The sequence below is a fragment of the Pithys albifrons genome, chromosome 18, assembly GCF_047495875.1.
Source record: "Pithys albifrons albifrons isolate INPA30051 chromosome 18, PitAlb_v1, whole genome shotgun sequence".
Taxonomy (NCBI): domain Eukaryota; kingdom Metazoa; phylum Chordata; class Aves; order Passeriformes; family Thamnophilidae; genus Pithys; species Pithys albifrons.
Genome location: NC_092475.1, coordinates 1,275,740 through 1,302,282, shown reverse-complemented (window position 1 = coordinate 1,302,282; position 26,543 = coordinate 1,275,740). Strand labels below are relative to the sequence as shown.

At 52.9% G+C, this 26,543-nt stretch overlaps 2 protein-coding genes across 3 annotated transcripts; one reads left to right on the top strand and one right to left on the bottom strand.

Annotated features, from left to right (window-relative positions):
- The first annotated feature begins 4,973 nt into the window (after nt 1-4,973).
- On the top strand, nt 4,974-12,445 carry LOC139680535 (BPI fold-containing family B member 4-like). Its single transcript, XM_071573228.1, has 12 exons — nt 4,974-4,988; nt 6,631-6,739; nt 7,005-7,190; nt 7,285-7,666; nt 8,093-8,197; nt 8,662-8,808; nt 9,106-9,169; nt 9,713-9,773; nt 10,364-10,455; nt 10,576-10,618; nt 11,301-11,355; nt 12,394-12,445. The coding sequence occupies exons 2-11, from the start codon at nt 6,646-6,648 to the stop codon at nt 11,330-11,332; spliced, it is 1,206 nt and encodes a 401-aa protein (XP_071429329.1). The 5' UTR covers nt 4,974-4,988; nt 6,631-6,645; the 3' UTR covers nt 11,333-11,355; nt 12,394-12,445.
- A 7,057-nt stretch (nt 12,446-19,502) lies between these two features.
- CDK5RAP1 (CDK5RAP1 mitochondrial tRNA methylthiotransferase) lies at nt 19,503-26,152 on the bottom strand. Of its 2 annotated transcripts, XM_071573073.1 has the most exons (13): nt 25,899-26,152; nt 25,168-25,271; nt 24,664-24,698; nt 23,922-24,022; nt 23,600-23,810; nt 22,693-22,813; nt 22,189-22,419; nt 21,847-21,944; nt 21,679-21,734; nt 21,436-21,566; nt 20,424-20,573; nt 19,877-20,017; nt 19,503-19,745 (listed from the first exon to the last, which is right to left on the bottom strand). In XM_071573073.1, the coding sequence occupies exons 1-13, from the start codon at nt 26,131-26,133 to the stop codon at nt 19,665-19,667; spliced, it is 1,695 nt and encodes a 564-aa protein (XP_071429174.1). In that variant the 5' UTR covers nt 26,134-26,152; the 3' UTR covers nt 19,503-19,664. The 2 variants fall into 2 exon arrangements, with proteins under 2 accessions (XP_071429174.1, XP_071429175.1); XM_071573074.1 differs by lacking the exons at nt 23,922-24,022; nt 24,664-24,698; nt 25,168-25,271.
- Nucleotides 26,153-26,543: the final 391 nt, after the last annotated feature.

Sequence of the window (26,543 nt, the reverse complement as noted above, 5' to 3'; positions counted from 1 at the left end):
TAAAAAATTCCCCCTGATAGGGTAACTTGTGTGTGCCAGCTGGTGTGCAAGTGTCAGCAGGGATTTCTCCAGGACAAGCTGATTTCCCGGCACTGCCCTTTCACATCAGCACAGCCTCACCTGCTACAGCTACAGAGTCTTGGGTTTCTTCTCCTTCCCTTTAGCCTTGCAGTCTTGGGTAACAGCACTGCCTGATACTGGGGGTCCAACAGCCTCCTGCTCAAGGCTTTTCCCTGGTTTACAAATCTTTATTTATATTGAAATATATGAAACCCACAACTGCTGATTTATGCCCTGATCCACTAGCCCAGCTTTGACAGTTTAGGCACCTTTCCACTTTTCCTGCAGCAGCACCACTACATAAGGACCTGCTGTGTCTATGTGGGTTAAGGAGGGGTGCCCAAAGATGAGCACAAGGTGTCACCTTGGCCAGGAGCTGAGCACTGAAGAGAAAGCCAGACTTGAAATTCAGGATAAGGTCAGGTAAAGAAAAACAATCAAAATGGTGGTACAGGGTGCTGTGAGCTTGGGGGACAGAGCCCCCATTTTACCCCCAAAACTTATGATATACTCTGGTGATCCAGGAAAAAAACTCCATGTGAATAAAATCAATAACAATAGGATTGCAGGTGAGTAATTGTATTTTATATTTAGTGACTAGGAAAGAAGGTTGCTATAGCAAAATGAAAACCCTTCTCTGAAAAAACCCATTCATTCGACACAAATTTTTGGAAGGTTTTGTGTAGCAATATCCTTTTGAGGTTCTGGTTATTTTTATCATTATAAGGTTAAAATGTGCCATTTTAATAAGAAAGGATTTATTGCCAATGTGAGTCACTGTTATAATTGCAGCCCTAATTTTGCTCACCTATCCCCTGGGCAAGGGGGGCTCTGGTTGGGCTGTGGGTTATGAGGACCTGTTTCATGCTGTGTAAATGGTGCCACAGTGTCCAGGGATGGAATTATAGGAATAAGCAAACAGGGCCTGGGGATTGGGCAGGAGCTGGCTGGAAACCTCCCTGCAGGTGGGTGTCCCCTCACCCTCCTGTGTGTCCCCAGATCCCATCGTAGCTCTAACTCATAAATGGGTTCCATCCTCCTAAAACTCATGTTTTCTACTTGCTGCAAAGTTGTCAACCAGCTGAAAATACCTGATGCCCCTTGAACTCATCCCAGCCTATCTCCCCTCTTCTCCTTGTCCTTTCCAGGTCCTGCCAGCACCCACAGTTCTCCCAGACCAGTATCAGACATGATGCCACCGGCCCTGGGCATTGCCCTCCTGTGTACCCTGCTGACCCCAGCGTGGAGCCACCCCAGAGGTGGTGTCCTCAGGCTCAGTGAAGGAGTTCTGAGTGATGGTGAGTCACCAGTGGGACTCTGGAAGACAGGAACAAACAGGGGTTCTTGGGGATTGACTCCCTTGTACCAGCACCCCATATCATCCAGGGGAAGGGAATTGTGTATGGAAGGGAAGAGCACAAACTGAGCCTGGAGAGGATTTTAATGTAATTAAATTTTCGGCTGGCCAGGCTCCTGAAAGGAGAAAGTTCTGTGCAGGGTTTGATGGCAAATGGTGTGTCCAGCTCTGACAGACTCCCTCGGGCAAGAACAAGTCCTCCAGTGTGCCCTCGGAGAGGGATATCCAGAAACAATATCCCAGCATCCGTGGAACTGGGGACCTGTTGGGTGGCCTCATAGGAGGTGTCCTTGGTGGTGGTAGTGGTGGGGATGGATGGTCTGCTTGGTGGTGTTACTGGTGGTTTGCTGGGTGGTGGTGGCAGAGGGCTGGAGCGGGGGGCTGGCTGGTGGTCTGATCAGTGGAGAGGACGATGCTATGAGGGCTTGCTGGGTGCAGGGGGTGGTGGAGGTGCTGATGGGGGTCCCAGAAACCCTCCCGGAGACTGGTCAGCAGCTGGTGGCGGTGTCCCCAGGGCTGGCATCACCACAGGGGCTGCTGCAGGAGCACTGGGGCTGGGAGGTCTGCTCAGCGACGGTCTCCTCGGTCTCCTGGGCAACAGAGGGCTGCGGGGAGGCGGCACCTGCTCGGCATCCTCGGGGGAAGTGGCTTGTTCGGCACCGTCCAGGGGCTCACCGGATCAGGACAGCACCGTCTGGGCGCCTTGCAGGGGAGCAATCTCTGCTGTTTTGGTGGTGCTTCAGGAGGTGCTCAGGTCTGGTTTGGAGCCGATGCTTTCAGATAAACCAGATAAAAGCTGCTTGGAAGCCCTGCAGGTTTGCAGAGCCTCCTGAGCTGCCCAGGGCAGGGCAGAGGAGGCGGCAGAGGAGGCGTTTGCCCATAGAGGGTGCCCGAGCTGCGCGCTGGGGGCTGTGCCGATCCGCTGCCGCCCACACGGTTAACTCTGCTTTGAAGCGCAGCAGAAGCGGATAAAATGATAAAGGAAAAGAACCAAGAATAACTAAAACAGGGAAATAACTGAGAAAACTTGGTGTCTTTTCTGTTTCAGGTCTAACAGGTCTCGGACTCACCCACCTCCTTAGCGTGGCTGTGTGAGCAGTGGAGCACAGCAGGTTTGTGCCAGGCTCAGAGCTGTCACTCTCAGTGTTCCCTCGCTGTCCCTGCAGGCTGAGGTCATGGAGCTCCTGCCTGGCATCGGCACCCACCTCAACCTCTACACCTGGGTGGCCCTCAGTGGTAAGGGGGGGGTCAGATTGGGGTTGGTGCTGCTGGTGGCAGTGCCAGCCATGTGTTGGGTCAGGGGAAGAAGCTCCATGAGGGGTGTCTCCTGGGGGGGACATTGCTCTGGTCTCCTGGGAGGAGGTTATAGCTCTGAAGGTCACTCCCTTCCCCCTGTGCAGCCTTCTGGGTTTGCTCAACATTGCCATGGAGGTGAACATCACAGCAATGGTCAGGCTGACCATGGACAGCACGGGCTACCCCAAATTGGTGACAGAAAGATGTGATGTGCTCCTTGGTGGCATTAAAATCAGACTCCATCGAGCTCTGCCCATCCCAGCCCACACCCTGCAAATGGCAAACACATGAGGGCATTTCCCTGTTGTACATCTCCATCCCACCATCCCTGCAGGTGGTGGCCACTTGTCAGCCCTGTCATGGGTCTGAACAGAGGCCTGCTGGGGGTGGTCTCTGTGTGCCCCTCACAGCCAAAGCCCATGGATGCATTGTCCCAGAAGTCCCGTGGGACAGTTCTGTTCCACGTGCCACATTCCCGTGGCATCTTAACTGACATGGCGTGGGGTCTTCTGAGATGTGAGCACGTGGGGTGTACAATGCAGGAGCCACTCAGGCTGAGGGTGTTTCTGCTCATTTAAGGAGACTATACACTAACAGATAAAAGGCAGCAATAAATTTCCCACTGGCTATTTTGGGATGCAAATTACAGTTATCTCATGCACAATCCAAGCAGAAACGATTCACTTTGCTGCTGCAATTGCCTTGCTCCAGGAGGTCTGTGCTTGGTGCTATTCACAGGGAATTGTTTAACAAGACCCATTTACTTTGCAGCAGGTTGTTTTCATGGTGCTCCTTTATATTTTTCCACAGCCTGCTCCCAGTTGTGGATAATTTATTGGCAAGTGTCCTGAACAGACTTCTCCCTAATCTGGTAAGTTGGGAAAAAACCTGTTCTGGAAGGAGTGATGGGTCTGAAAAGCTACAGTGCAGCTCCCCATGGCATTTCTGGTGCTCAGAGTGGGAGCACAGCCACTGTCCCAGGGCTGCTGCACCCACATACCTGGTGTCTTGGGATTAGTGGGGGACACATGCCATGTCTCCATGAGCCTGGGAGAAGCTTCTCCCTCCTTCCCAATGAGGGGTCTGCTCAAGTGCTGGCTGTTCCCAGTGTTATGGGCTAATGGAATCTCCAGCCTTCCCCTGGTAACTGGCCAGTTCCTTGAGGTGCATGTGAACGTGAGTCCTGCATCTTTTTCCATCTATGCACAAGGTTGGGGTATTTCCCTTGGGTTTAAGAAGGTCACCTTGGGACATGTACACCCGAGCAAGGGGCTCTGAAAGCTGGCAGAGGTCCCAGCTCCATGCCCTGCTCTCACCATTGTCATGGGAGAGCGCAGCGGGGTTTGGGTTTCATGAACTTCTGGAGAAGGAAGTGTCATGGGGCCTGACTTGGTGAGGCCATGCATGCAGCCATTGCACACTGAGGGAATATCAAGTTAACCATAAAGGCAAATATTGCAAACATTTTAATGTGTGTTTCCTTTCACTGTGATTCCAGACTGTCATTGGGCAAGTGGCTGGAGGCCTGAGGGATTATCCACTGGGAAAGCCAGACACTGTCCCCAAACCCATGACACTCCTGGTCTTCATGACTGTCCTTGCTGGGGAATTGCAGTGGGGTTGGGGGTTTGCTGTTGGGGGCTGGCATGTGCCAGCACAATCCTGCTCTGCTCTGGGCCATTCTGGGGGAGCAAATCAAGAGGGAACCTGTGTATCTGTGAGCAGCAACAGCCACTTAAGCCACAGCCCATGTCCCTGCCAGAGCCATGGTCACATTGAGGAGCCACATAGCACTGGGCTGGATCGGGCCTGACCCAGAGCATTGCCTGCCCAGGGACAGGAACCCCTGCCCAGGGACATGAACCGCTGCCCAAGGACATGAACCCCTGCCCAGGGACATGAACCCCTGCCCACCACCCGGGGGTGGCAGGGGGTTGCCCGGCTGCCCCCTCAGTCCCAGCACAGCATGCACAGGGTGCAGGAGGGAATGAGCTTGGGGAGCAGCGTGGCAGCTTTACTGGAGAGCCCGTGGGCACTGCACCCAGCCCAGGGTGAAGGGGGGAGCTGCTGGGATGGCTGAGTGCCATGGCCCAGCACTGCATGTGCAGCGTTTGGGGCCAGGCTGCTGCAGGGGTCACACTTCACAGCCAGCAAAGAGGAACTGTCCTTGCTCCATCCTTCCCCTGGCTTTCCTCATTCCTCAGCTTGAGTATATAAAAGCCACTGCCAGCAGCTGTGACTGTGGGCAGCTCCACTGTGACATCAAAAGGTCCAGGTAAGTGGCACTGAAGGACCGTAGCCACCGTGCTGGCTCCATCAGACAACCTACAGCACAGTCTAACCTGGCTTGTAGGAATTTTAATGATGTTTTCCTTTGATTTCTGTAGCAGCATTTAATCATTTATGAAAATTAATTTTTAAAGCTAGCAGAGCTCTTCCTTGTTAAACTCTACCTTTATTCCTGTTGTTGTTAAGTTTGTGATAATGACTAAGCTGGCAGAAAGGACTGGGAATTTTTTCATGATCTTGGTGACCAGAATTCAGAGCAATTTTCAGCTTTCCAGACCTCATCTCAGCTGGTGTAAAATAAGTGTTTATCTGCAAAGCCAGACGTGCCTTTTGCATGTACAAGATGCTCAGCTCACTGAAATGTGTGTGACCAAGGAGCAGCACCCTGGTAGATATTGTTACTAACCGCAGAGATAGCTGCCTCTTTGGTCACGTATTCTCTCTGAGACCTCCTCTAAGAGCCCTGACATCCACTTTGGCACCCTTTTGCAATGCTGCACACGTCTTGCAGAGCCCCTCCAACAAATCCCACTGATTTTATTTGACATGATTTTCAATAGAAGCTGCTCGAGCCTCTCTCCTTCTCTCCCCTGTTCAATAATCGTGGCTACAGGAGCTGTGCATCATTACGTGCTGATCAAAGGGAAAATGTAAAAGACAGTCGAGTGAATTAAAGTCTAATTTAATTGTGCCGAGAACTGTCATAGAGGGATTTTTTTAAAGTATCTGGAAGAGATAAAGAAGTTGTTCACTCTGACCTAAATAATGTTATTTCTCAGTGCTGAACCTCTGCAATCTGCACCTTGTACACCGTTTTTCTCAGGAGGGACGAGCTGGAGTGTCTGTCTGGGACAGGATCCATGGCAGTGCTGCAGCAGGGGCCTCTTCTCATTTCTTTGCAAACACCTTTCTGTGCATAAACAAATACTCCCCAGCCTGCATTGCCATCCCGAGAAGCTGAGTTTGGGCAGGAACAGGAGGTCCTTGAAGGTGCATTCTTTTGGCTCAGGGCAGATCAAACATGGGGAAAATGGGCTCTTTTCACAGCCTGAGTGAAGCAAGATGAGAAAAACAAACAATCTGCCCACGGGAAAGTGAGTCTGATTGTGGCTGTGCTTGGAGCTTTAGTAATGCAGGGTGCTCTTCACAGTGGGCAGAAGGACACGACTGAGACACTCGTCATTTTTTATCCGGCAGTGCCCCTGGGACAGCTCTGCTTTCAGGGCCACTTCGGAGCAGTGGGAAGTCATCTGTCTCTCTCAGTACAAGGTCCTCCTGCTTCATCTCCATCCCTCTTCCTCTCTTAAAATGGCCCTTTTGCTTCCCTGCAGTATCAGGTTCCCAGCTCTGCAGTGCAGGAGCCCAGCTGGGCATGGAGACACTGATGGCTCAGGAGCACCGTGGCACCAGGCACCAGCTAATTCCTGTAACCAGAAGTGGTTCAAATTTTCTGGGTGGGCAAAGCATGCTGCAGGTCTGGGCTGATCCCCTGGGGATGGAGGGGATGGTGTGTCCAGGGGGAGCCTCCCCCATCACCCCAGGACATGTGGAGGAGCTGTACCAGTACCCAGGCTGCCGATACACATGTGCTGGAACTGGTGCTTGGGCTGATGTGGGTCTTTCCACAGGTGCTGGGTCAGGAGATGGGATTCTTCTTGTTTGTCATCATTTTTGGGGGCCTTCTGCCCAGCTCTCACAGCCTCCTCAATCTGCTGAACCCAAAGCAAGCCATAGGTGGTGAGTTCAGAGATTTTCTGTGTTTCCAGAGGAGGTTTGTGGCACAGTCCTGTGCTATTCTGGGCTCATGGCATGTCCCACTTCTCATCAGGGAGCTGCCTCCTGGCAGGCTCATCTCTCTGGGGAGCCCAACTTTGTCCAAGGATGCCCAGGGGTCCCTGTGAGACTTCATTACCAGAACAGCCTATCATGACCAACCTCTCTTGTCAATGAAATCTTTCCAACAGTGGAAGTCCAATTAGTAACTGGGACTCCCTTGGTGCAGGTCTGCTTGGTACTGGTCTCACCAGCGGAAAAGGTGGATTGCTTGGCACAGGTGCTCTTGGTGAAGGTGGGCTGCTTGGCACTGGCCTCCTGGGCAAAGGAAGTACAAGTGGAGCAGAAAGTGGAGGTCCCCTTGAAGCAGGAAATGAACCCAGCAGATCTGGGGTCCTTGGCACAGGCCTCCTAGGTGAGGAAAGTCTGCTCGGCATGGGTGTGCTTGGGAAAGGAGGGTTTCCTGGGCAGTGATGGCCAGGACACTAACAGAGTTCTGACTGTTGCAGGAGGACAACCTGGCAGCAGTGGTCTGCTTGGCACAGGCATCCTTGGTGGGGAAGGCCTTGGAACAGGTATCCTTGGTGGGAAAGGCCTTGACACAGGCATCCTTGGTGAAGGGCTCGGCACAGGCATCCTTGGTGGGGAAGGACTTGGCAATGGTCTCCTCAACAATGGTCTCCTTGGCAATGGCCTTGGCAATGGCCTTCTTGGCAATAACAGCCTTCTTGGAGATCAAGGTCTGCTTGGCACAGGCCTGCTTGGAAAAGGAGGTCTCTTAGGCAATGGAAGTCTCCTTGGTCTTGATGGTCTTCTGGGGGAAGCAGGAGGATTTCTGGATCCAGGAGTCCTGCAGGGTGGTGGAACCTCTCAGAAGACACGTTATGCCTGGTGAGTCAGAAGCCCCATGGTGGGGGTCACTGCAGGGTGACCAGTAGTGCCCAGGGGATCAGACACTCCCTGTCATACAAATCACCAGTCCTGGGCTCATGGCTCACATGAGGATCTGTGGCAGGGGAAATTCCAACCAGAAATGGGAAAAGTCTTCCCCATGGGAGTGCTGTGACACCGTGATGGGCAGCCTGGGAAGTGGGGGAATCTCCACCCTCAGAGATGGTTGAGACCTAGTAGGACACAGCCCTGAGAAACCTGACCCTGCTTTGAGATTGGCTTTTCTTGGAGCAGGGATTGGTCCTTCCCCACCTTCACTTTTACTTGGGAATATCCACGTGGGTAACAGGTCAAATGATGAGCAAGAATAGATGGAACTGCAGGGTCTGCTTCTGCTGATGGGTTTCCTTTGGTGTTGGCCCCCAGGCTGAAGGTTCTGAACCTCGAGAGCGTCCGAGTGTCATGGAAGGTCCTTCGTGGCACCGAGATTGTGCTGAACATGTACTCGAAGCTGGTGTTCCGCTTGCCAGGGTGAGCAGGGCTGGAGAGTGAGGCCACAGCGGCCTGAGGGCACTGGGAAGGATGGGACACTCCTGAGTGCTGGAGAAACATCCCCAAATACTGAGCAAGGGGCTGGTGAGGAAAGCTCCTGGCTGTGCTGCTCCCTCTCCCTTCAGACCTTTCCAGCTGTCCTCACCCCAAAGGTGCTATTGGAAGTGTTCAAAAACACTTGAGGATATGGCACTTGAGGACACGGTTTAGTGGTGAACATGATGGTGGTGAGAGATTGACAGTTGGACTTGATGATCTTAGTAGAGGTGTTTTCCAATCTTAATGATTCCATGATGTGCTATAGGACCAGGAGCCTGACAGAAGGCCCAAGACTAAAGCACTGCCCCAGCCAAGCCTGTGCTTGCAGCTGCAGCACAGGCACTGCTCTCTCCTGCTGCTTCTGTTTCCTCCATAACCCCACGTGCTCCTTCCCTTTCTTCCAGGATTTTTAACATACTGAGTGGATCCTCAGTAGAAACAAACCTCACGTCACACATTGCCCTGACCCAGGACACTCCTGGTGACCTCAAGCTGGCAGTTAAGGATTGCAACAACCTGCTTGGAGGCTTCAGAGTCAACCTGAGGGGGGGGTGAGTGTGTGGATGAGCTCCTGCAAGTTTGCAGGGGGACAAAACTTCAGTCTTAAACCCAGGCACGGATTGACACCATAACAACCAGATCTGGGGAGTCAGAAAACAAAGTCCTGACCATCTGCAGTTCCTGCTGAAGCCTGGGGGAGCTGTGGGCTTGCAGCATCTTTTAACATCAGAGGAGAGAAGACAAGGAAGGCTCCTCCACAGCTGCACAGAGGAGCTGTTTTGTCTTGCTGTCAAGTCCTCGGTTTTGACAACGACTCTTGTAATTTTGTCTGCCCCTTCCCTCCCCAGCGTCCTCACCACCCTGGTGAGCAACTTGCTGAACTCCAGCCTTAAGCCCCTTGTGCCTTCGCTGGTGAGTGAAAGTTTTCTTGCTGTGAATGTGCATTTCAGCTGCAGTCAGTGCTCCTGTCTGGCAGATTTACACACACATACCCCCCACCACAGAATGGTTTGGGTTGGAGAGGACCTTAAAGATCAGTTATTCCAATCCCTCCCATGGGAAGGGACAATATAAACACACAATATATATACAAAATTCCTTGATCTTGCTTACAGTTGGAATTTATTTGTTAGGAGTAATTTCAATTCCATCATGTGATGTCATGAGGCAATTTGTACTCAGCTGCTCTCTGGGGAGGGGTGAGCAGAAGTGACAGAGCAGCTCAGAGCAAAGAGGCCTGATAGAGAATCTCTCATCATGTTCAGTAGAACCTGTATTGTTTTGAGAAGGGGACTGAGCAAGTCATATGGATCTTTATCCATGGATGAACTATGCTTGGGGAGGAGCTGATTGTTCCATCCTGCTTTAAATCTGTGGAACTCAAGCTGTGCTGGGGAATGAGCTGCTGCACCCACAGTGTTCTCACCAAGGCTGTGCCACTTGTTGCCATTGCAGCTCTGCCCATTAGTGAACTTCTGGGTCGGCATCATCAACATTAAGCTACAATTCCTCAACCGTAAGTGATTAAATATTCTTTTCTGTATTAAGTTTGAGTGAACTTGGTTTCCTGCATGTCCAGCCACCTCCCTGGGCAGTGGGTGTCCCCAGGAGAGCTGGAGCTGTGGGAGCAGGAGTCTCTCTGCATGGAGCAGGAGCAGCTCTGCTCCACCAGCAAAGCCCCTGTGGGTGGCACAGTCCTGGCTCTTGGTCACTGCCAGACACCACTGTCCTGTTCTCCTCACGGGTGTTTTTCTCACTCAAGCTGCTGCCAAGAAGAGGCTCTGCCAGGACCCCCAGGTGCAGCCCTGCAGGACTGGTGGGGTTTCCCCTCCACATGTCTCTTCACAACAAATCTCATACAGACTCAATTGCAGGCAGAGGTGCCCCCATTTGCTTCCAGCATTTTCCTGGGAGCTCCTGGGCAGCAGCTTTCATGGGAACCTCTGAGCCCCGGGAGGTTTGAGACCCACAGGAAGGATGAGGGGTTTACTCCTCGCTGGGCAGGATGATGTTTTCTCAGCCAGAAGATGCAGGCAGAGGGCTCTGACAGGCTTTGGGACCCACAGCTGGCTCTGCCCAGCCCTGATCCCCTCTCCCTGTCCACAGGTGTCGTCTCTTTTGGGCTCCTGGGGAAAATCTTCTCTGCCCTCTCCAAACTGCCGGTGAAGTCCGGGCATTTTGTGGAGCTGGATCTGCAGGTACAGCCATGCCCCATCCTGTGCCCCATCATTTGTCCCATCCCTTGTCCCATCCCATGTCCCTGCATTGCTGCCTTCCCTCCACATTCACACACTCTAACGTGTCCTTGTTCTTTGCAGAATTCCCCATTCCCAAGCACCTTCATTGACTGGCTTCTTCAGAGTGAGTCTGTCTCCAGTGCCACTGTGGAAATCCCCACTGGTGTCTGTGAGCCAAAACAGGGCAGCTGAGAGGGGGACAACATCCTGGGTGGTGGCCAAGAGTGGAAAGGGAGTCCTTATGGTTCTGAGGTGCAGCCAGAGCTCCAGGGTGCTGGTGCCACAGAGAGCTTGTACCCCACAAGGCACAGTGGTGCTGAGGGTGGTTGGAGTACCTGATCCCCAGAGACATCCCCCAGCTCAGGTGTGAGCAGCTTTGCCATTGTGCAGCAGTGGCTCCAGTACAGACAAAGTCTGTGCGCTCCTACTTATGCCCTGCACAGCCCTAGAAAAGTCACTTCACCTCTTATAAAAGGATTTAATAATATTTGCTTAATAGGAGTGAATAATGGTACTCAGGATGCTGTGAGGATTAATTAATATTTGCAGAGGTGATTGGAAGAGCTTTCAGCTTCATATGCATGGAAAGTTAATATACAGGGGAGGGAAGGAAGAGTTGGAAGCCATCCCAGCTTCTCCAGAGCCATATTCCTCAGGGCACTAAATCATCTCTGCCCATAAAGCCAGGGGCTCTCAGGCCCCTGGCACGTCAGGCTCCACCAAGCCCAGATCAGCAGTGGGGGCAGCCAGGGGGGCTCGGGGGGCCTGGAGATGGGAATGCACTGACCTGGGTGTCTCTCCCCCAGCCACGTATGTCAATCCCGGGAGCAATCCATAGCTGCACGTCTGGAAGCACGTGGGGTAAGGAGGATTTTCTGCCTGGGGACCTGGCTCAGAGTTTTGCTGCCTGTTGTACCAGGGCCTGGGCTGGGTGAGATGAGTCCTGTCCCTGTTGCTTGGAAACAGGAGGTGACAGGGAGAGCACAGGACTAAAACCTCATCCCTGCAGGTGCCCCCACAGGTGATTCCCAAGGAGGAGGGAAGGGAGGAAGATGACTTGATACATAGAAATAGACATGAAAACGGAGAAACCCCACCAAGAAAACACTTTTTATTCTGCTCTACACTTCAGACTTCTCAGACTTTGTTGTCTCTGTCCAGCCCAGGGTTATCTGTGTCAGTGGTTACCCGTGTTGGTAGTTGGCTGTGTCAGTGGTTACCCGTGTTGGTAGTTGGCTGTGTCAGTGGTTACCCATGTTGGTAGTTGGCTGTGCCAGTGGTTACCCATGTTGGTAGTTGGCTGTGTCAGTGGTTACCCGTGTTGGTAGTTGGCTGTGTCAGTGGTTACCCATGTTGGTAGTTGGCTGTGCCAGTGGTTACCCATGTTGGTAGTTGGCTGTGTCAGTGGTTACCCATGTTGATGACACTGTGACTACAGGGGCAGGAGCACCAGGACTTGCCTCTCTGCTCTCTGGGCTGTCACAGCCACAGGCCCTCGTTATGGGACTCACTGAGGAAGGGACCACCCCGACCCCATTTCTTCCACATACCCACCCCAGTTTTTCTGGGGCTGGGGTTTGGGCCAGGTGGTAGTGCAGCACAGAGGGGATATTCCAGGTGCTGGATGAAGACAGCTGGGCTGAAGGCAGGGGTTTGGTCCTCTCACAGCCACCCCTCAGGAATTTCATGAGTTTTCACCAACTACCTCAAAACCCTGAGAAGGGAAGGGAGAAAAGGAACGAGCCCGAGGAGCTGTAAATGCTTTGTCTTTGAGCTCCTCCTGCTTCTTGATTAGCTTACCATTTCAAAAGGGAATTTTGCTGTTTCCAGTGATTTCAAGAGGCAAAAAGGCCCCCAGTCTAATCCAGGTGCACACTCAGTCGTTTTGTTCCCAAACAGTGACGCTTTGAACTGATCAGAGTGAACACTATCCTGCCTTGTAATCTCCGAGAGGATTTGGATGTGCTGCATTGTGGGTGAGGCAAATTTGAGGCAGATTCACACCCTTCTGTTACTCCTTACAATAAAAAGGATTTTTCTTCATCTGCATTCAGCACGTGACTTGGTTCCTTTCCAAACTGCCAAAGGATTTTTGCATTTGTAAGGGTTTTGTTATTTATCTCTCCCATCAGCAACAGGAGTAACTCACATGTGAGGAATATTGAATAGGTGAGTCTGCTGGGAAGGTGGGGAATCGCAGGGGGCTCCAGCCCCAGAGCCAGGACTGAGTCGAGCCCAAGCCCTGCCCAGGCTGCTGGAGCTCCCCTCTCACAGCTTAAAGTAGCTACAGAAATGTGGTCAGTGAGGGAAATAAATATTCCCCTCATTTGTATTTATGCAGATTTATTCTGCCCCTGTCCCTGAGCTGCTGGTTCTTTCAGTGCCTGTTCCTGCTCCTGCCTGTTGCCAGAGAGCTGGGAGCTGTTTGACATGAACAAACACATCCCTGGTGCCCCACTGAGCCAGTTCCCTGTCAGGCTGGGGCTGGGACCCCCAGGACCCCGGGGTGAGCAGGTGGCAGTAGCCTGCAAATTCTCAGGCACAGGAGCTCACTCCCAGCTGCAGTGGCATCAAACCTCATCCTGGGGCTGGCTGTGCCACAGCCTTGAAGAGAATGGCTGCATGGCCAGAGGTGCTGGGGCCAGGGCCAGATTCCTGAGCCACATCCACTGGCACAGCACCCACACTGGCCCTTCTGGGCATCCCTGGTTGGCAGGACCAACACCCTTCTGTGCCTCTGCCATTCATGCCATTCCCTCTGGTCCTGAGCACAGAGCAGATGCTGGGTGCCCTTTGATGGCTGTCAGGGTGAGGACAGGATGGGTGGCAGTGCCTTGGACCAAGCTATTGATTCCGTAACGCCTTGTTGGGTACCTTCAGTTTCCAGTTCCTAAGGAAACAGAAGGAGGAGGATGAAGGAACGTGCCAGCTCCTATCCCAGGTTCACTGACTGTGAATGATTGCAAAGAGATGTGTAAATGTTCCCTCAGTAACCTTAGAGACAAAATGCCAAACCCCAAGCCCTTCCAGGTGCTGTGGTGTCTTTGGGCTGGGTCCTACCTCTGCTGTTGGAGAGTGAGAGGTGGGGGGCCACCAGTCACCAGGAGCCCCACAGAGCCAGTGGCAGCACCCACACTGGTCTGACCCACCAATTCTAATAGAAAATGGTGCCACAGGGGATGCTGCTGCTGCTGGCACCACCTGGCCCCAGTGTGCCAGGACAGGTAACTTTGGAACACCCCAGATCTCTGCAAGCCCTGGCTGCAAGGGCACAGATGGGTTTTTCCTGGGGCCAGGAGCACCCAAATGTTCCTTTAACCTCACTGGGTTCCCCTGCAGTGGCTGGGACATGTTGCCCATCCTGTGTGGTGGTTGCTGGTGGAAGGGCATTGCAGGGACCTGGGGCAGACCCCCATCCAAGCACAGCTCTGACTGGTGCCAGCTCTCCTGCCCACAGCACTCCAAGCTGTGTTTGCCCACAGGGTTCACTTTGCAGCACCCACCCGGTTGCACAACAGAACAACAACCCAAGGGTTGGGGCTGCCAGCCAGGGTTTGCCTTGGCCCAGGTCAGTGCAGAACCAAAGCCCTGAAGGCAAACAGTGGCCTCAGCTCTGCCTGGGGCTCCACTTTTCTCTTGTCAGCTGCTTTATGAGCACCCAGTCCCAGATCAGCCCAGCACTGGAAGGACACAGGATTGGCTGGTCTGAGCCTATTCCAAGCTCCTCCACCCAAAATGGAGAGGCAGGAGACCCAGGGGGATGGAGGAACCATCCCCAGGCAGGGCAGATGCCAGGTGAGGGGCAGTGGCTGGGCAGGATGAACACTGAGGGTGCCACCAGCTGTGGGAGTTTCATTCCCCATGTCCCAGGGCACTTGTCCACTGCCCAGAGCATCCCAGGGTGCTGCCAATGGTGCCACTGCTCCTGCCATTCTGTTGTGCTGGCAGCTGAGCATGGGATGGGGAAAGCTTTCCCACCAACAGTAAAAGGACTTTTCACTGGATTTTTGATAAGAAATGATGGGAAGAATCTTTTTTTCATGATATGTCAGAACATTTTCCTTTTTTTAAACAGAAATTGATTTTGGAAATGCCTCCTGTTTGGTTCTCATAGCTTCAACCAAAGCCTCCTACTATTCTTTTTTAAACTTCCTGGTAATTAAATAACAGAAAGATGACATAAAAAAGCAGAAGAAACAGATTAAAAGACACTAAATAACCCAAAGAGAATGAAGCACCTTGTTTAGCCTCAAAATCCTGTATCAGCCTGACCAAAAGAGAATCTTGTTTCTGTTGCCGTGCTCCAGACATTCTCCTCACTGTCCTCATAGTTGCAGGAAGGGGAGAGGACAGTCCTGTCTGGCTGTTGGTTTTCACAGCAGTGCACTGAATATTAATCACCCTCAACCCTGTGCTGGAGGCACTGCTGCAAATCGCTGCTCCTGCAGCCACTCTGCACTTCCCACATGTGAGACACAGCCGGGGCCAGCGAGGGCTCCCCGCTGTGACCTGGCTCTGCAGGGAGCAGACACAACACCCAGCAGTGTCCCTGAGCACCCTGACAGCTCTATTAGATGTGCCACTGTGCATCAGGCTGTTGTCATCCCTGTGTTTGCTCTCCAGGACTTGGGCACCTTTCTCCTCTTTAATGTGAGAAATAAATGCAGGGCAACAAGGTTGGGTCCTACATTAATCCTCTGCCCACACGGCCAACCTGACCCCGTGTCCCTCCTCACCCAGACCTGCCCCGTGCAAGTGACTCCTGGGAATGAACTCCAATGAACAAATACCCCTGGTCTTACCAAGACTGAGGATATTTGGGTGATTTCAACACTGATACTGTAGAAGACACAATGAGAAAACCCCCACAGCCAAAGGCACTCAGCCAGGCTGGCCACCCTGCTGGTTCCCGTGCTGGCAGCACTGCCTGCCCCACGCTCCTGGTGGCAGTGACGGCTCCCCCAGTCCGGCTGCCAGGGAAGGTGGCTCTGACCCAGCAGGAACAGGGATCCTGGTCAGGGGCCCCCTTGAAATAATGCAAAATAATTCCCTTTCACATTCCTAGCGGAAGTTCTGCTCCTGAGGAAGAGCCCCTGCCAGGCACACAGAGCATGGAAAGCAGCCCTCTGTTTTTCACAGATACAGCTGTCCAAAGGAATTGCAACACCTTTGCCTCAGGAGAGGCATTTTAATTACTCTATTGACTTGTGCTCTTGAGAGCCCCAGGCGTGTCAGAGCTCAGCCTGGGATTGTGGGGATGCAGGAGACAGGGAGGGAGTGCACTGACAGCCCGAGTGCAGCCCCACCACGGCCCCAGAGCACTGCCCTGCACACCCAGCAGTCACTGGGGCATTCTACCCTGTCTCTGACCAGCATCAAACCATCTTCATGTCTCTGATCTGTGCCTGTTAAATAACTCAGCAGCAGGGAAAAAATACTTGAAAAAATATCTGGAAGATAGAGAGCCATTAATGAAAAACATCAGAAAATAGATATCAAGTAATGACACCACGATGAGAGCTTATTAATAGGAAAGGCTAAAGATAAAACTAATTTAAACCTGATGAGACAAGACATCTCATCTTCAGGAGAATGAGAAGTCAATAGTTAGCTGTCAGTAAAGGAAATAAATTGCTCACAAGGGAGGAGGGAAAGCTGCAGGACTTCCAGGCCCCAGAGAGTAGCAGAGCCTGTGACAGACTGCAAGATACCCTCTGAATTCACAAACCCTGAGAACTCAGAGCTGCCACTCACCACCAGTGCCTCTGTCATTGCCATGCAGGTCACAGGCCAGCAGTGCTCCAGGAAGGTGCAGAGACATGGAGGGAGCCCAGGGAAGACGACAGGCAGTGGCAATGGAGAGCTTGTTGCATTTCCAGCACAGCACAGAGTTTGCTTTTGGCTGCAGAGGAGCCTGTAGGAGTAGCTGTACCTGTCCTGCTGGAACCCAACTGCTGCCAGTTCCAGAATGGAGCAAACTGAAGATAGAACTCATTCTAGAAGTGAAAAACAGTTTTGAAAGCTCTTAATGTTGCATTAAATCCCTAAGCTCTGTGCAAAGAGCTGGCTTCAGAAATGGTGATGACAAGCCACTGATGGAAACCTCCCTGGAACCCCAGTCCACAGCAGTCTTGGTACAGAGAGAGGGAGGAGGCCTGGGGGAATGGGCTGGCAGGCACATGGGGCCTGTCTTCTGAAGTGAAAACCCATGAGAGAAGGGGAGGAAGCATCCCCTGGAGCAGCCTGGCAGGCTGCTGGCACTGCTCAGAGGCAATGCCTTGTCACCTGCCATCGTTTCAGCAGAGCAAGAGTCCAGCTGACCTAAAGCAAACTGTGCTCACAGGCTGCCATGAGGGCAAACACCCACCCTGCCCTCCATCACCAGGACATGCAGAGGGAAAACAGACTGCAGAGCTCCAGGGGTTCTGGGGAAGGACGGGACACACCCTGGCCAGCTCTGATGCTGGGAAAAGCCAGACTGCTCTGCCCAAGCTGCTTCAAGAGCCTTAGAGGAAGGAACAAGGTTGGGCATGTAGGCAATGATGGGCATTGATTTAGAGACTGTCCTTGGGCAAATAAATGCCGGTGTGAGCAGTGCACACAGGCTGTGAGTGCCTGCTGCCATCTGTGGCTCAGCTCCCCGAGCACAGCCAAGACCTGAGCACAAACAGGTTTGTTCTCTGATGGGGCTCCAGGGCACAAACAGGCTCTTGTTCTCCCTGACAGTGACCTTTCTGTCAGGTGAAGCTATTTGTGTGTGAGGGTGATGTCCAGCCTCGCTCACACACCCTGCCAGCATAAAGAAAAGCACAGGCTGCAAGTTATGAAATCCCAGTGTCAGGAGATGCCTTGGGGAACGGCTGCTTGGAAAGTAAATGTCATCCCAGCACTTCAGGTCTGTGCTGGGAAACCTGATCTGCCAAATCCCTCGTTAGGTGTTTGCCCACAGGTGTAACCAGGGCATGACCGGCTGGGAGGGCAACACTTCCACCTGCAGAAGGCACAGGTGAACATCACCACCATGGCAAATGTGAGGTCTGAGGGAGTTCAGGGCTCTCATCCCTTGGGAACAGAAACATCCAAGAATGAGCACGAGGTGCAAGCTCAGCTTTCCCAACAGCCAGATTCAGGGAGCAAATCTGACAAGAGAAACAGAAACCGCGTCCCACCTCCAGTCCCAAAAATCCCAACATACTCCTGCTTTCAGGCAGTGCCAAAGGACTGACTCAGCCTCCAAGGTCACCGTAAGCACTTCCTAATGGATGCTTTGCTGCCTTAAAACCTCAGTCTTCATTCCCGAGGCCTATAAAAACTAAGGAGGCAAAGCAAATGGTGAGTGCTATGGCTCCCAGGGGAGGCTGTGCACTGAGCATTATCACCTCCTCATCAAAATGTAAAACCCAGCTCTCCTCCTCATTAGTCTCCCGCTCTTAAAATAATGATTGTAAAAGGGCCACAGCTGGCCTCACAGTGGGATGGGGAGGGCACACCGTGATCTGCATTTCCCACTTGGAACAGGAGCTTGTGTGGAGAAGGTCAAAATGAACAGGGAACGGTGTCAGTCCTTTCCAGGGGCACTGGCTTGGGCCATTGTCCCAAAATGCCTGGCAAACATGAGCTGAAAAGAGTTAAGCTGGACAACTATCCGGTGGGGTTAATTAGCCATGCATGCATTGGCTTCAGCAGGGGTCACTTCTGAGGGAATGATGCTTATACATCCTGCTGCTTCCTATAGGATTTCAACCCAAACTCCTGCCTCTTCCTGAAAAACCTCCCAGGCCAAAGGCTCACCCTCAGTGGGCAGCAGAGGTCCAGGCAAGAAGACAGACCAGCTCCATGTGATCGTGAGCACCTCAGAGCCCACACAGACCGTGCTGACTGTGCAGATTCATTTCTACAAGGGACTCAGCACTGAGATAATAAGCAAAATGTATTTGTTTCTTGAAGTCTAATGAATATGCAGTGAATCATGCTGTTTTCAAAGAGATGCAATTATAGCCCAGAAAGAGCTGAGCAGGAGAAAAGGCCTTCGAGAAAAACCCTTTCATGTTTATTTAAAAATTCTGCAAATTCATGTCAAGACTGCTGTTCCCAGCTGGTCCTTCAAAACTGGTCACTGCATAGAACCTTTTACAAGAATTTCTTTCAGTGACATGATTATATATATGAAAAGGCGTGATCCTTTCTCACGTGCCAGTTTACTCACAAGTGCAGGTCACAGGTCCTTGTTTGAATTTTGCAGAGCAGGCTGGAATGTGACACAGTGCAGTCAGGGTCAGCTGCAGGCTGATGAAAACAAGGAACTGTCAGATGCACTTAAAAGAACTTACTGGCCATTTAAATCACTACAACCACTTCTTTAGTGAGCAAAGGGATGTTTGGATTACAGAGCTCCACCCCAAGTCTTAAGAGACCAGAGATGACCCTTGGCTGGCAGGCAGCTCTCCTCATGCACCCGCAGGCCTGGAGACAAGGAAATCCTCTCTAGCCCAGATCCAGTCCTCCCCAACACCAGGGCAAGGCTGCATTCCCTCAGCCTCAGACACAACAGATTCACTGGTGCACAGTGAACACCACTATATACCCCACAGTCCAGCGTGACATTCCAACACGGGAGCATGGCACAGGTTCCTGCCTGCCCTTTCCAAGCATTTTCCCAATATCTGAAAAGAAGTCATCAATCTTCTCCTGTTCTTTCAGTTCTCTGTCCCCTTTGGCAGTAGTCCTGCCATTCTCCAGCAGCTACCTGAAGCTGTATTTTCTAGGCACCACCAGCTTTTGCAGCTCCTCAATTCAGCTGAGCTTGTAAGGAAGGACCTGCTCTGCACATCCATCTCTCAGGCTGGGCTGTCTAAGAAGACGTGATGACAGTCAGGACCTGCAGCACTCTGAGGGTGGCTCAGGCCTCACAGCAAGTCAAAATACAGTCTCACAGTACCTGTGGTTTGGCAAGGTCACACACACCTTCCATCCCTTTTGCCCATGAACTTGCACACATTTAGGAGGGGTAGGTTGTAGTCAAAGCAGAAATATATACGTATTTTATTATTTCATAAATATGTTTGAATATACACATATCTCCCTGTTTCTACCGTATCTCCACCTGACAACACTTTCTTGTGTCTTCCTGGAGAACATGTGCTGCTTCCATCCACTGGCAGAAGGGACCCTCAGTGACAGGCAGCAGCACGGGACAGGGTTGTCCTGCAGAGTGGAACTCCCCTCAGGGTCTGCGAGCTGGCAGAGGTCACCTGAAAGAAACAGCACAGGGCCTCAGGCATGGGAAGGCTGGGGACAATCCACTCTAATTTTAGGCTCTTCTGGTAGCAGGTGCTCTAGAGAACAGCACCAGGCAAGGAAATGAGCACTGCAGGCAGGTCACCTTCACCAGCACGTAGTCCCCGGGCTGGGCTCTGCCTGGAGCCCCACAGCCCGCAGCATCCTCCAGCTCGGCATCAGGGAAGATCACCTTGATGTTGCCGTCATTCCTCCCACACAGCTCCGAGGCAGAGCGCTTGCTGGGCTGGAAGGAGGACAGGGAACATTACCTGCATGGCAATCACTCTGATTCACTGCTGGGCTTTATTGCCTCACGAATTAATTGAGAACTATTGACGGTATTAAACCCATATTCCATGCCATTAAGCAACCTCTGGAACAGAGCCCTGTGGCCACAGCTGCTGGGTGACACTCACACAGTAAAGCACTAATCCTGTGCTTCCAGAGACACAACCCTAACTGATCCCATCCTCTGCACCCAGCTCAATGCTCTGCAAAAATCAGGCTGTCTGCTTCAGGATGAAGAAATGGTCTTGGGAGTCCTGGGACTACATAGGGAAAGTAAGAAGGGAAGGCACAAGTGGTGACTGCTGTGCACAGTCTCAGGGCCAGCAGAAGAGGAAGAGGACCACTCGGTTCCAGGCACTCACCCCCTCCACCAGCACCAGCTGGTCCTGCCCCACCAGCGCTGTGTTGGCCCTTGAGGCCTCCTCTCGGAAGGCAGCGATGAGCTCCTCCAGCCGCCGCTTCTTCACCTCCGCGGGCACATCGTCCTGCAGCCGGTGATGAGCCCGAGTCTTCTGCAAAACACAAAGCCAGTGCAGCCTTCAACATCCATCCTGAGCTCAGAGCTCTGTCTGACCCCAGCCAGCTCTGCTGCTCTTCCAGCAACAGCTTCCCATGCATTCCAGTTTGTATTCACACAGGAATTATTCCACGTGCTCAGCACCAGTCGTGCCTGTGAGTTCCTCACATCTTTTTGCACCAACTTTTAGGCAGAAGGTTTGATGCAGGGCAGTGAGTATCAGTGGCTGTGAAAGAGTTTTGCATCTCCTGTGTGGGATGTGCCTGTGCCTGTCTCTCCACAAGGAGAGGCAACAGATTCTACCAGTTCTAGTCCCATGTGCTGAAATGTGATCTATATTTTTTTACATCCTTATGTTTCCCAGCCTCCTGTCCTCATCCCCATAAGCAGCAGACACTCTGGAGAGCATTCTAATGAGGACTTATCAACTATCCACTCTTTTCATAGAAAGACCTCCTGAAAATTCACCACTTTGCTCCAGACTCAAGTGACAGTCCCTCTAGCTGGGCTTCAGCCCAGCTCCATCAGCACATTCCTCATGAGCAAATAATGCACAGCAGTTGAGTCTCTGCAGACAGAGCTGCTTCCCTGCAATCCCCCTGGAACATCTGCACAGCCAGGTCACTGAGCAGTGACCAACCCTGGCACTCTCACAGAGGAGTTGGAAGCCTCCCAGGCACAACAGCCCTTGCAGAACCACACACTCTGCAAGTGCTGCCTGTGAGAAAAAAGATCTACCAAGTCTTTGCATTTGATTTTCAATAGCTTTTTAAAAACTGTTACTGTGAGAAATAGCACTGAGTAGTTTGATGACATGCCCAGAGATAACAGCCCCTTCCACCAGGTCCTGCACTCACCTGTCTCATGCTGTAGGCAAACAGGAAGCCAAAGTTGTAGCGGACTTCCCGCAGCAAGGACATGGTCTGCTGGTGATCCTCCTCTGTCTCCCCACAGAACCCAGTGATGAAATCACTGCTTAAGCTCACCCCTGTAACAGACACAGCTGTACACTTCCCTCATGGAAGAGATGAATGCTCCACTTAGGAAAGGACAGTGAGATACAGCTGTGCTGAGTTCAGATGAAGCCAAAGAACACCCACCTGGAACAGAGTCACGCACGTGGTGTACAAGATCTAAATACGCTTCTCTTGTGTATCTGAAATGAACAGCATATGGATTTCCTCATTGGAAAGCTCTAACGTTGGTGAGGAGAAACCAGCACCACAAACCAGAGGGCAGAGCCCAGGGCTCCCTGCAGGGTGACCCACCCTCGCCGCATGGCCTCCAGCACTCGTGTGCTCCCACTCTGGGCTGGGAGGTGCAGCTGTTTGCAGATGTTGTGTCGCTCTCGGATGAGCTGCAGAACCTGTGATAAGTGACCAGGAGATGTCACAGACAGCTCAACTATACCAGGGTCCCAAGAGTACTTGGGTAAAAGCCAGCAAACTGCAAACCTGCCAGCTTTAGCCCCAACATTCCCCTTCCAGGAGCTGATGTTCCCACCCTGGGATTCCATGCTCCCTTTGGGATGGCAGCACAGCCCACACCTCCCAGGTCAAATCTGCCTCTTTGCCTGCAAGCAGAGGTCCAAGAGTTTATTTTACACTTGCCTCATCAGGAAAATCTTTGGGGTGTGGAGAGGTGAAACGGATCCTCATTTCTGGATCAATCCTCGAGACCTGGTCCAGCAGGTGTGCGAAGCGCAAACCTCCCAGTTTGGCTTTGTAGACTGTGCTAAAGCCACGGCTGAGGCCGGGGGCAGCCACCGACTGAAACTGCACCTCAGACATGTCTCTGTAGCTGTTGACATTCTGACCCAAGAGAGTCACTTCTTTCACTCCCTACAAAATAAACGAGAGGAAAAAATACAACCTGGGCAGGATGGATGAGCTGCAAGGACAGCCATGGTTTTACTTTCCAAGGGAAGTCTTCCTTTCCCTGTCTGTCACGGAGTATTAGAAGGGGAATCAAAAAACCAGTGGTGGAACCCCATGGTAACCTCATCTCTGGAGATAAAGGCTATGACACTGGTTAAATGTATCACTGAAAACACTGCCACCAAGAATCACCCTTCCTCCTGTGGCTGGGACAGGCAGGAGGAGGCTCTGCCTCACCTGCTCCGAGAGCATCCTCACTTCCTGCAGGATGGATGCAATGGGGCGGCTCCTTTCTCGGCCTCGGGTGAAGGGCACGATGCAATAGGTGCACATGTTGTCACAGCCCCGCATGATGGACCTGAGAGGTGAAGCACAGGTCACACCCCACCTGCTCTGCAAGAACCATCCAAGTTGCACCCTGCCCTGCTTTGTGCCCAGCACTGCTGCCTCCAGCCAGCTCTGCACACAGACCATCTCTTAGCACAGATCTGCAGTTTCCTTCACATCCCCCTCTACCCACTCTGCCTTTGGCTTGCCCTGAGCTAACACCTCCTGATTTTTCATGCACATTCCCAAGAAAGCTGGAAAGAACAAGGCACAGACTTCCACTGCAGCCTGGCAGTGATCAAAGGTCCTTCTGCATCCTGCTCCTGCAGAGAGCAATACTGTCCCTTCCCTATGCTGTGGCCACACTGAGCAGAGTCTGACTTCATGTGTGGGAATGTTATTATGAAAACTAAACAAACAGAAATAAAACCAACAAAAGTTACAATGTGTGGAGGATTAGAAGAATAAATAGCAGAACCAGGGGCAGGGCATCACAGAAGGCAAGGGATGAGAGAGGTACAGATGTCAGTGGGACAGAAATCACTCAGTGCAGCATCAGGCTGAGACAGTCAGCATTCCCAAAGGTAAGGGACAGAAGTCCACAACAGGCAGAGCTCAGGGCAGGCTCTCCATGACTGAGTCAAACAGTGAGCAGCAGAAAACACACACTCTGGTAGATTCATGCCTCTGGGCTGCCAGAGTGAGTGCAGCCAGGCAGTGCATCTCCCGGGCAGCCGCTGCCACTGACACACATACACTCTGCACAGGAGATTCCAAACTGGAGCCACAGAAACAAGCACTGGGAAAAGGTACTCACACAAACGCTGTCGTGCCACCTGCACTGGTCTGGACAGGCAGAATGTCTGCGTAAGTCTCATCAAGGGACAGCAGGACATTGGCAGCTTGCTGGCCAGACTCAGCCACGGCCAGCAGGCGGGGAAGGTCGCGATAGGCATCAGGGCCTGCCACGACATCGACCAGCTTCTCCCTGTGCAGAATCTCCTCCTTAAGCCTCTCAGCCATGCATCCTGCAGCCAAAGAGAAGGGTCCTGATGAGGCCGTGCCTGCCCCACATGACACCCCCACCCCTTCCCAGCTGCTTTCAGCCCACGGCAGTGGGGGCAGCAGCATGGCAGTACCCAGGACGCCGATGCGCAGCCGCGCCCCCGCCCGCTGCCGCCGCGCCTTCAGCGCCGTCAGGTGCCGCAGCCGGTTCCAGATGGCCTGCTCTGCCTTCTCCCTGGGCAGCCAGGAAAACTGGTTGGTGCAACTGCCACACCTGGACGGTGCCCCAGCCTGAAGTGCTTCATGAGGACAGCTCAGCTAAAGGGAGGGAACCATCCACCTGATGGATCTGATGGCAAGTGAAGTGCCATTTGTGGTGTGGGGATTTTGGCTCTGTCTCAGCTATCACTTTGCTTGGGAGCACCTGCACTGCACAAACAACAGACTGAGCTCTTGGGGAGCAAAAGAGCCATAACCACTGCACTGAGCTACACTGCAAGTGACAATGAGCATTCAGGATCTTCTGCATTCAAAAACACCAAGCAAAGTTCCCTTTGCATTTCTATCAAATTGACCCTGAAGTATTTCTGACACTTCTGAAGCACAGACACCCACTTCAAGAGCAAACAGAACATCATTAAAGCACATTGCAGGTCTCTCACTGCCATGGCAGATACACAGAGATTACACACCCAGCTTTCCACTACACAGAAAAGCAAACCACAGCAGAACTAATGTTGTAACTTGAAACATCAGCCCAACTCTACCCTCAACTAAATAGCAAGTTCCACACCTGCACACTCCTTTATTCACAATCCATTTATTGTCTTGGGTTTCAAATGGTAATTCCTTAAAAGCTGTCTAAAGTTTCCTTACCTCACAGAACAGGTGACAAGGAGAACCACATCTGCCTAAAGTGAAAACACCAAAAAAAGGAAGAATTTTATAAACAAGAAACTGTAAGTTCTCATGCCCTGCCTGGGTAAAGTGAAGAGGCAGACTATAAAACTCCCTTAAACCAGGGAAGAAGAGCTGCCTGAGTACATGGTGGGTTTCAACAGAGGTGCAAGAAAGTAACAGAAGACAAGCAGAGTCTTCCACTAAATGATAGAAGTAAACTCAAAGATGAGTCAGGAGGACCCTGTTGTGTCCAATCCCTCCAACTGAGAGGAAGCACAGCAGTTTAAAGAAAAAAGACAACCCACAGCTCTCTCCCACACTTGTTCAGCAGTTTCCTCCACTCCACAAAACTCAGACTTCAAAAATCACAACATCCTGCAGGACTGCACTCCAGAGAAAACCTGGGTCTTGCAGGCACAGCCAAGGTGTGAGGCCCCTGCAGCCCTGCACTCCAGGAGAGCTGCCAAGGTGCTGCCTCACCTCTTCCAGCTCCTTTGTCCTGGCATAGCCATTCCTCTGCAGGATGGTCCAGGCGATCTCCGTGTCACTGACATTCATCTGGCAGCCATAGGTCTCCAGGTAAACTGCAACAAAGGCAGAGTGACACGGGAACCTGCTCAGCTCCCACCTACAACTTGTTCTGTGACCTTCCCTAAAGGAACAAAGCTTTAATCTCACCGCGGGAGGTGGGAAAGCAGCTGCCTTTGCTGCAGCCCACACGGGACTCACTGGGAAACCTGCGTGCTCAGAGCACATCCCTGCAACACACCAGGTCTGCAACAGCACCCGTGCCCTGAGTGAGCTACAGAGCCATGAAAACCACCCCCTCCCCAGGGAGCCACAGCCCCGGCGCTGCCACGGCCCCCCTGCCAGCCCAGCACACACCGCGGGCAGTGCCAGGGCAGCCCGAACCTGCCCAGCTCCATGGGGGGCACACACAGAGCCCGCTCCCTACCCAGATCCATGACAAAGGGGCCACACAACGTGCTCCCTGTCCAGCTCCACGGCGGGGGACACACACACACCACTGGGGAGCCAAGGACTAAACTCCTTCTCGCCCCAAAACCCCCTCAGGGCCCCAGAACTTCCAACACAACCCGTTCCCTCCATGGCGGTCTGGCGGCGGAGCACCACTGTCTGCCCCGCTTGTTACGGCTGCGCCTGGGCCAGCAGTCTGACCCCACGAGCCCCGGACCCGCGGCCCCACAGACCTTTGGCGGCCCCGGGGGCAGGGCCCGGCTCGGGCGGCTCCCCCGCGGCTGCTCTCAGGAAATGCCGCAGGTCGGGCCCCGCGGGCAGCGCAGCCCCGCGTCCCTCCGGCCGCTGTGCCGGCCCGCAGCGCGCTCGGCGGGCGCCCCCGGTGCGGGGTCCGGCCCCGGTGCGGGGTCCGGCCCCGGGCGGACGGAGCAGCCCCGCGGCCCGCAGCGCTCGGGCCCAGGGCAGCATGGCCACGGCAGGGGGGGCGCTTTGAGGGACGGACCAGCCGGAGGGGACGGGCCGGCCTCGCCGTGCGCCCGCAAAAGCGGCCCCGCCGCCGCCGCCCCCCCGGCGCCGCGTTCCGCCTCGCCGCCGTTCCGGGCCCGTCGCGGGAATCGCAGAATTAGGGAATCAATTAGGTTGGAAAAGACCTCTGAGGTCGTCGGATCCAACCTGTGAGCGAACATCACCGTGCCAAATAGACCGTGGTACTGAGTGCTGCAGCCAGTCTTCCCTTAGGCACTCCAGGGACGGCGACTCCACTGCCTCCCTGGGCAGCACGTTCCAATATCCAATCCCTCTTTCTGGGAGGAAATTCTTCCTGATGTGCAACTTAAACCTTCCCTGATGGATGTTAAGGCCATGTCCTCTCACCCTGT

What these genes read in the sequence shown, in the direction of transcription:
- LOC139680535 (XM_071573228.1), top strand. Translation starts at nt 6,646, where the DNA reads ATGGGATTCTTCTTGTTTGTCATCATTTTTGGGGGCCTTCTGCCCAGC. An exon ending in CCCAAAGCAAGCCATAGGTG is followed by an intron (nt 6,740 to 7,004) that starts GTGAGTTCAGAG and finishes CCCTTGGTGCAG; the next exon opens with GTCTGCTTGGTACTGGTCTC. An exon ending in CAGAAGACACGTTATGCCTG is followed by an intron (nt 7,667 to 8,092) that starts GTGAGTCAGAAG and finishes GTTGGCCCCCAG; the next exon opens with GCTGAAGGTTCTGAACCTCG.
- CDK5RAP1 (XM_071573073.1), bottom strand. Translation starts at nt 26,133, where the DNA reads ATGCTGCCCTGGGCCCGAGCGCTGCGGGCCGCGGGGCTGCTCCGTCCG. An exon ending in TGAGGATGCTCTCGGAGCAG is followed by an intron (nt 22,420 to 22,692) that starts GTGAGGCAGAGC and finishes TTTATTTTGTAG; the next exon opens with GGAGTGAAAGAAGTGACTCT. An exon ending in CTGGAGGCCATGCGGCGAGG is followed by an intron (nt 21,735 to 21,846) that starts GTGGGTCACCCT and finishes TGTTCATTTCAG; the next exon opens with ATACACAAGAGAAGCGTATT.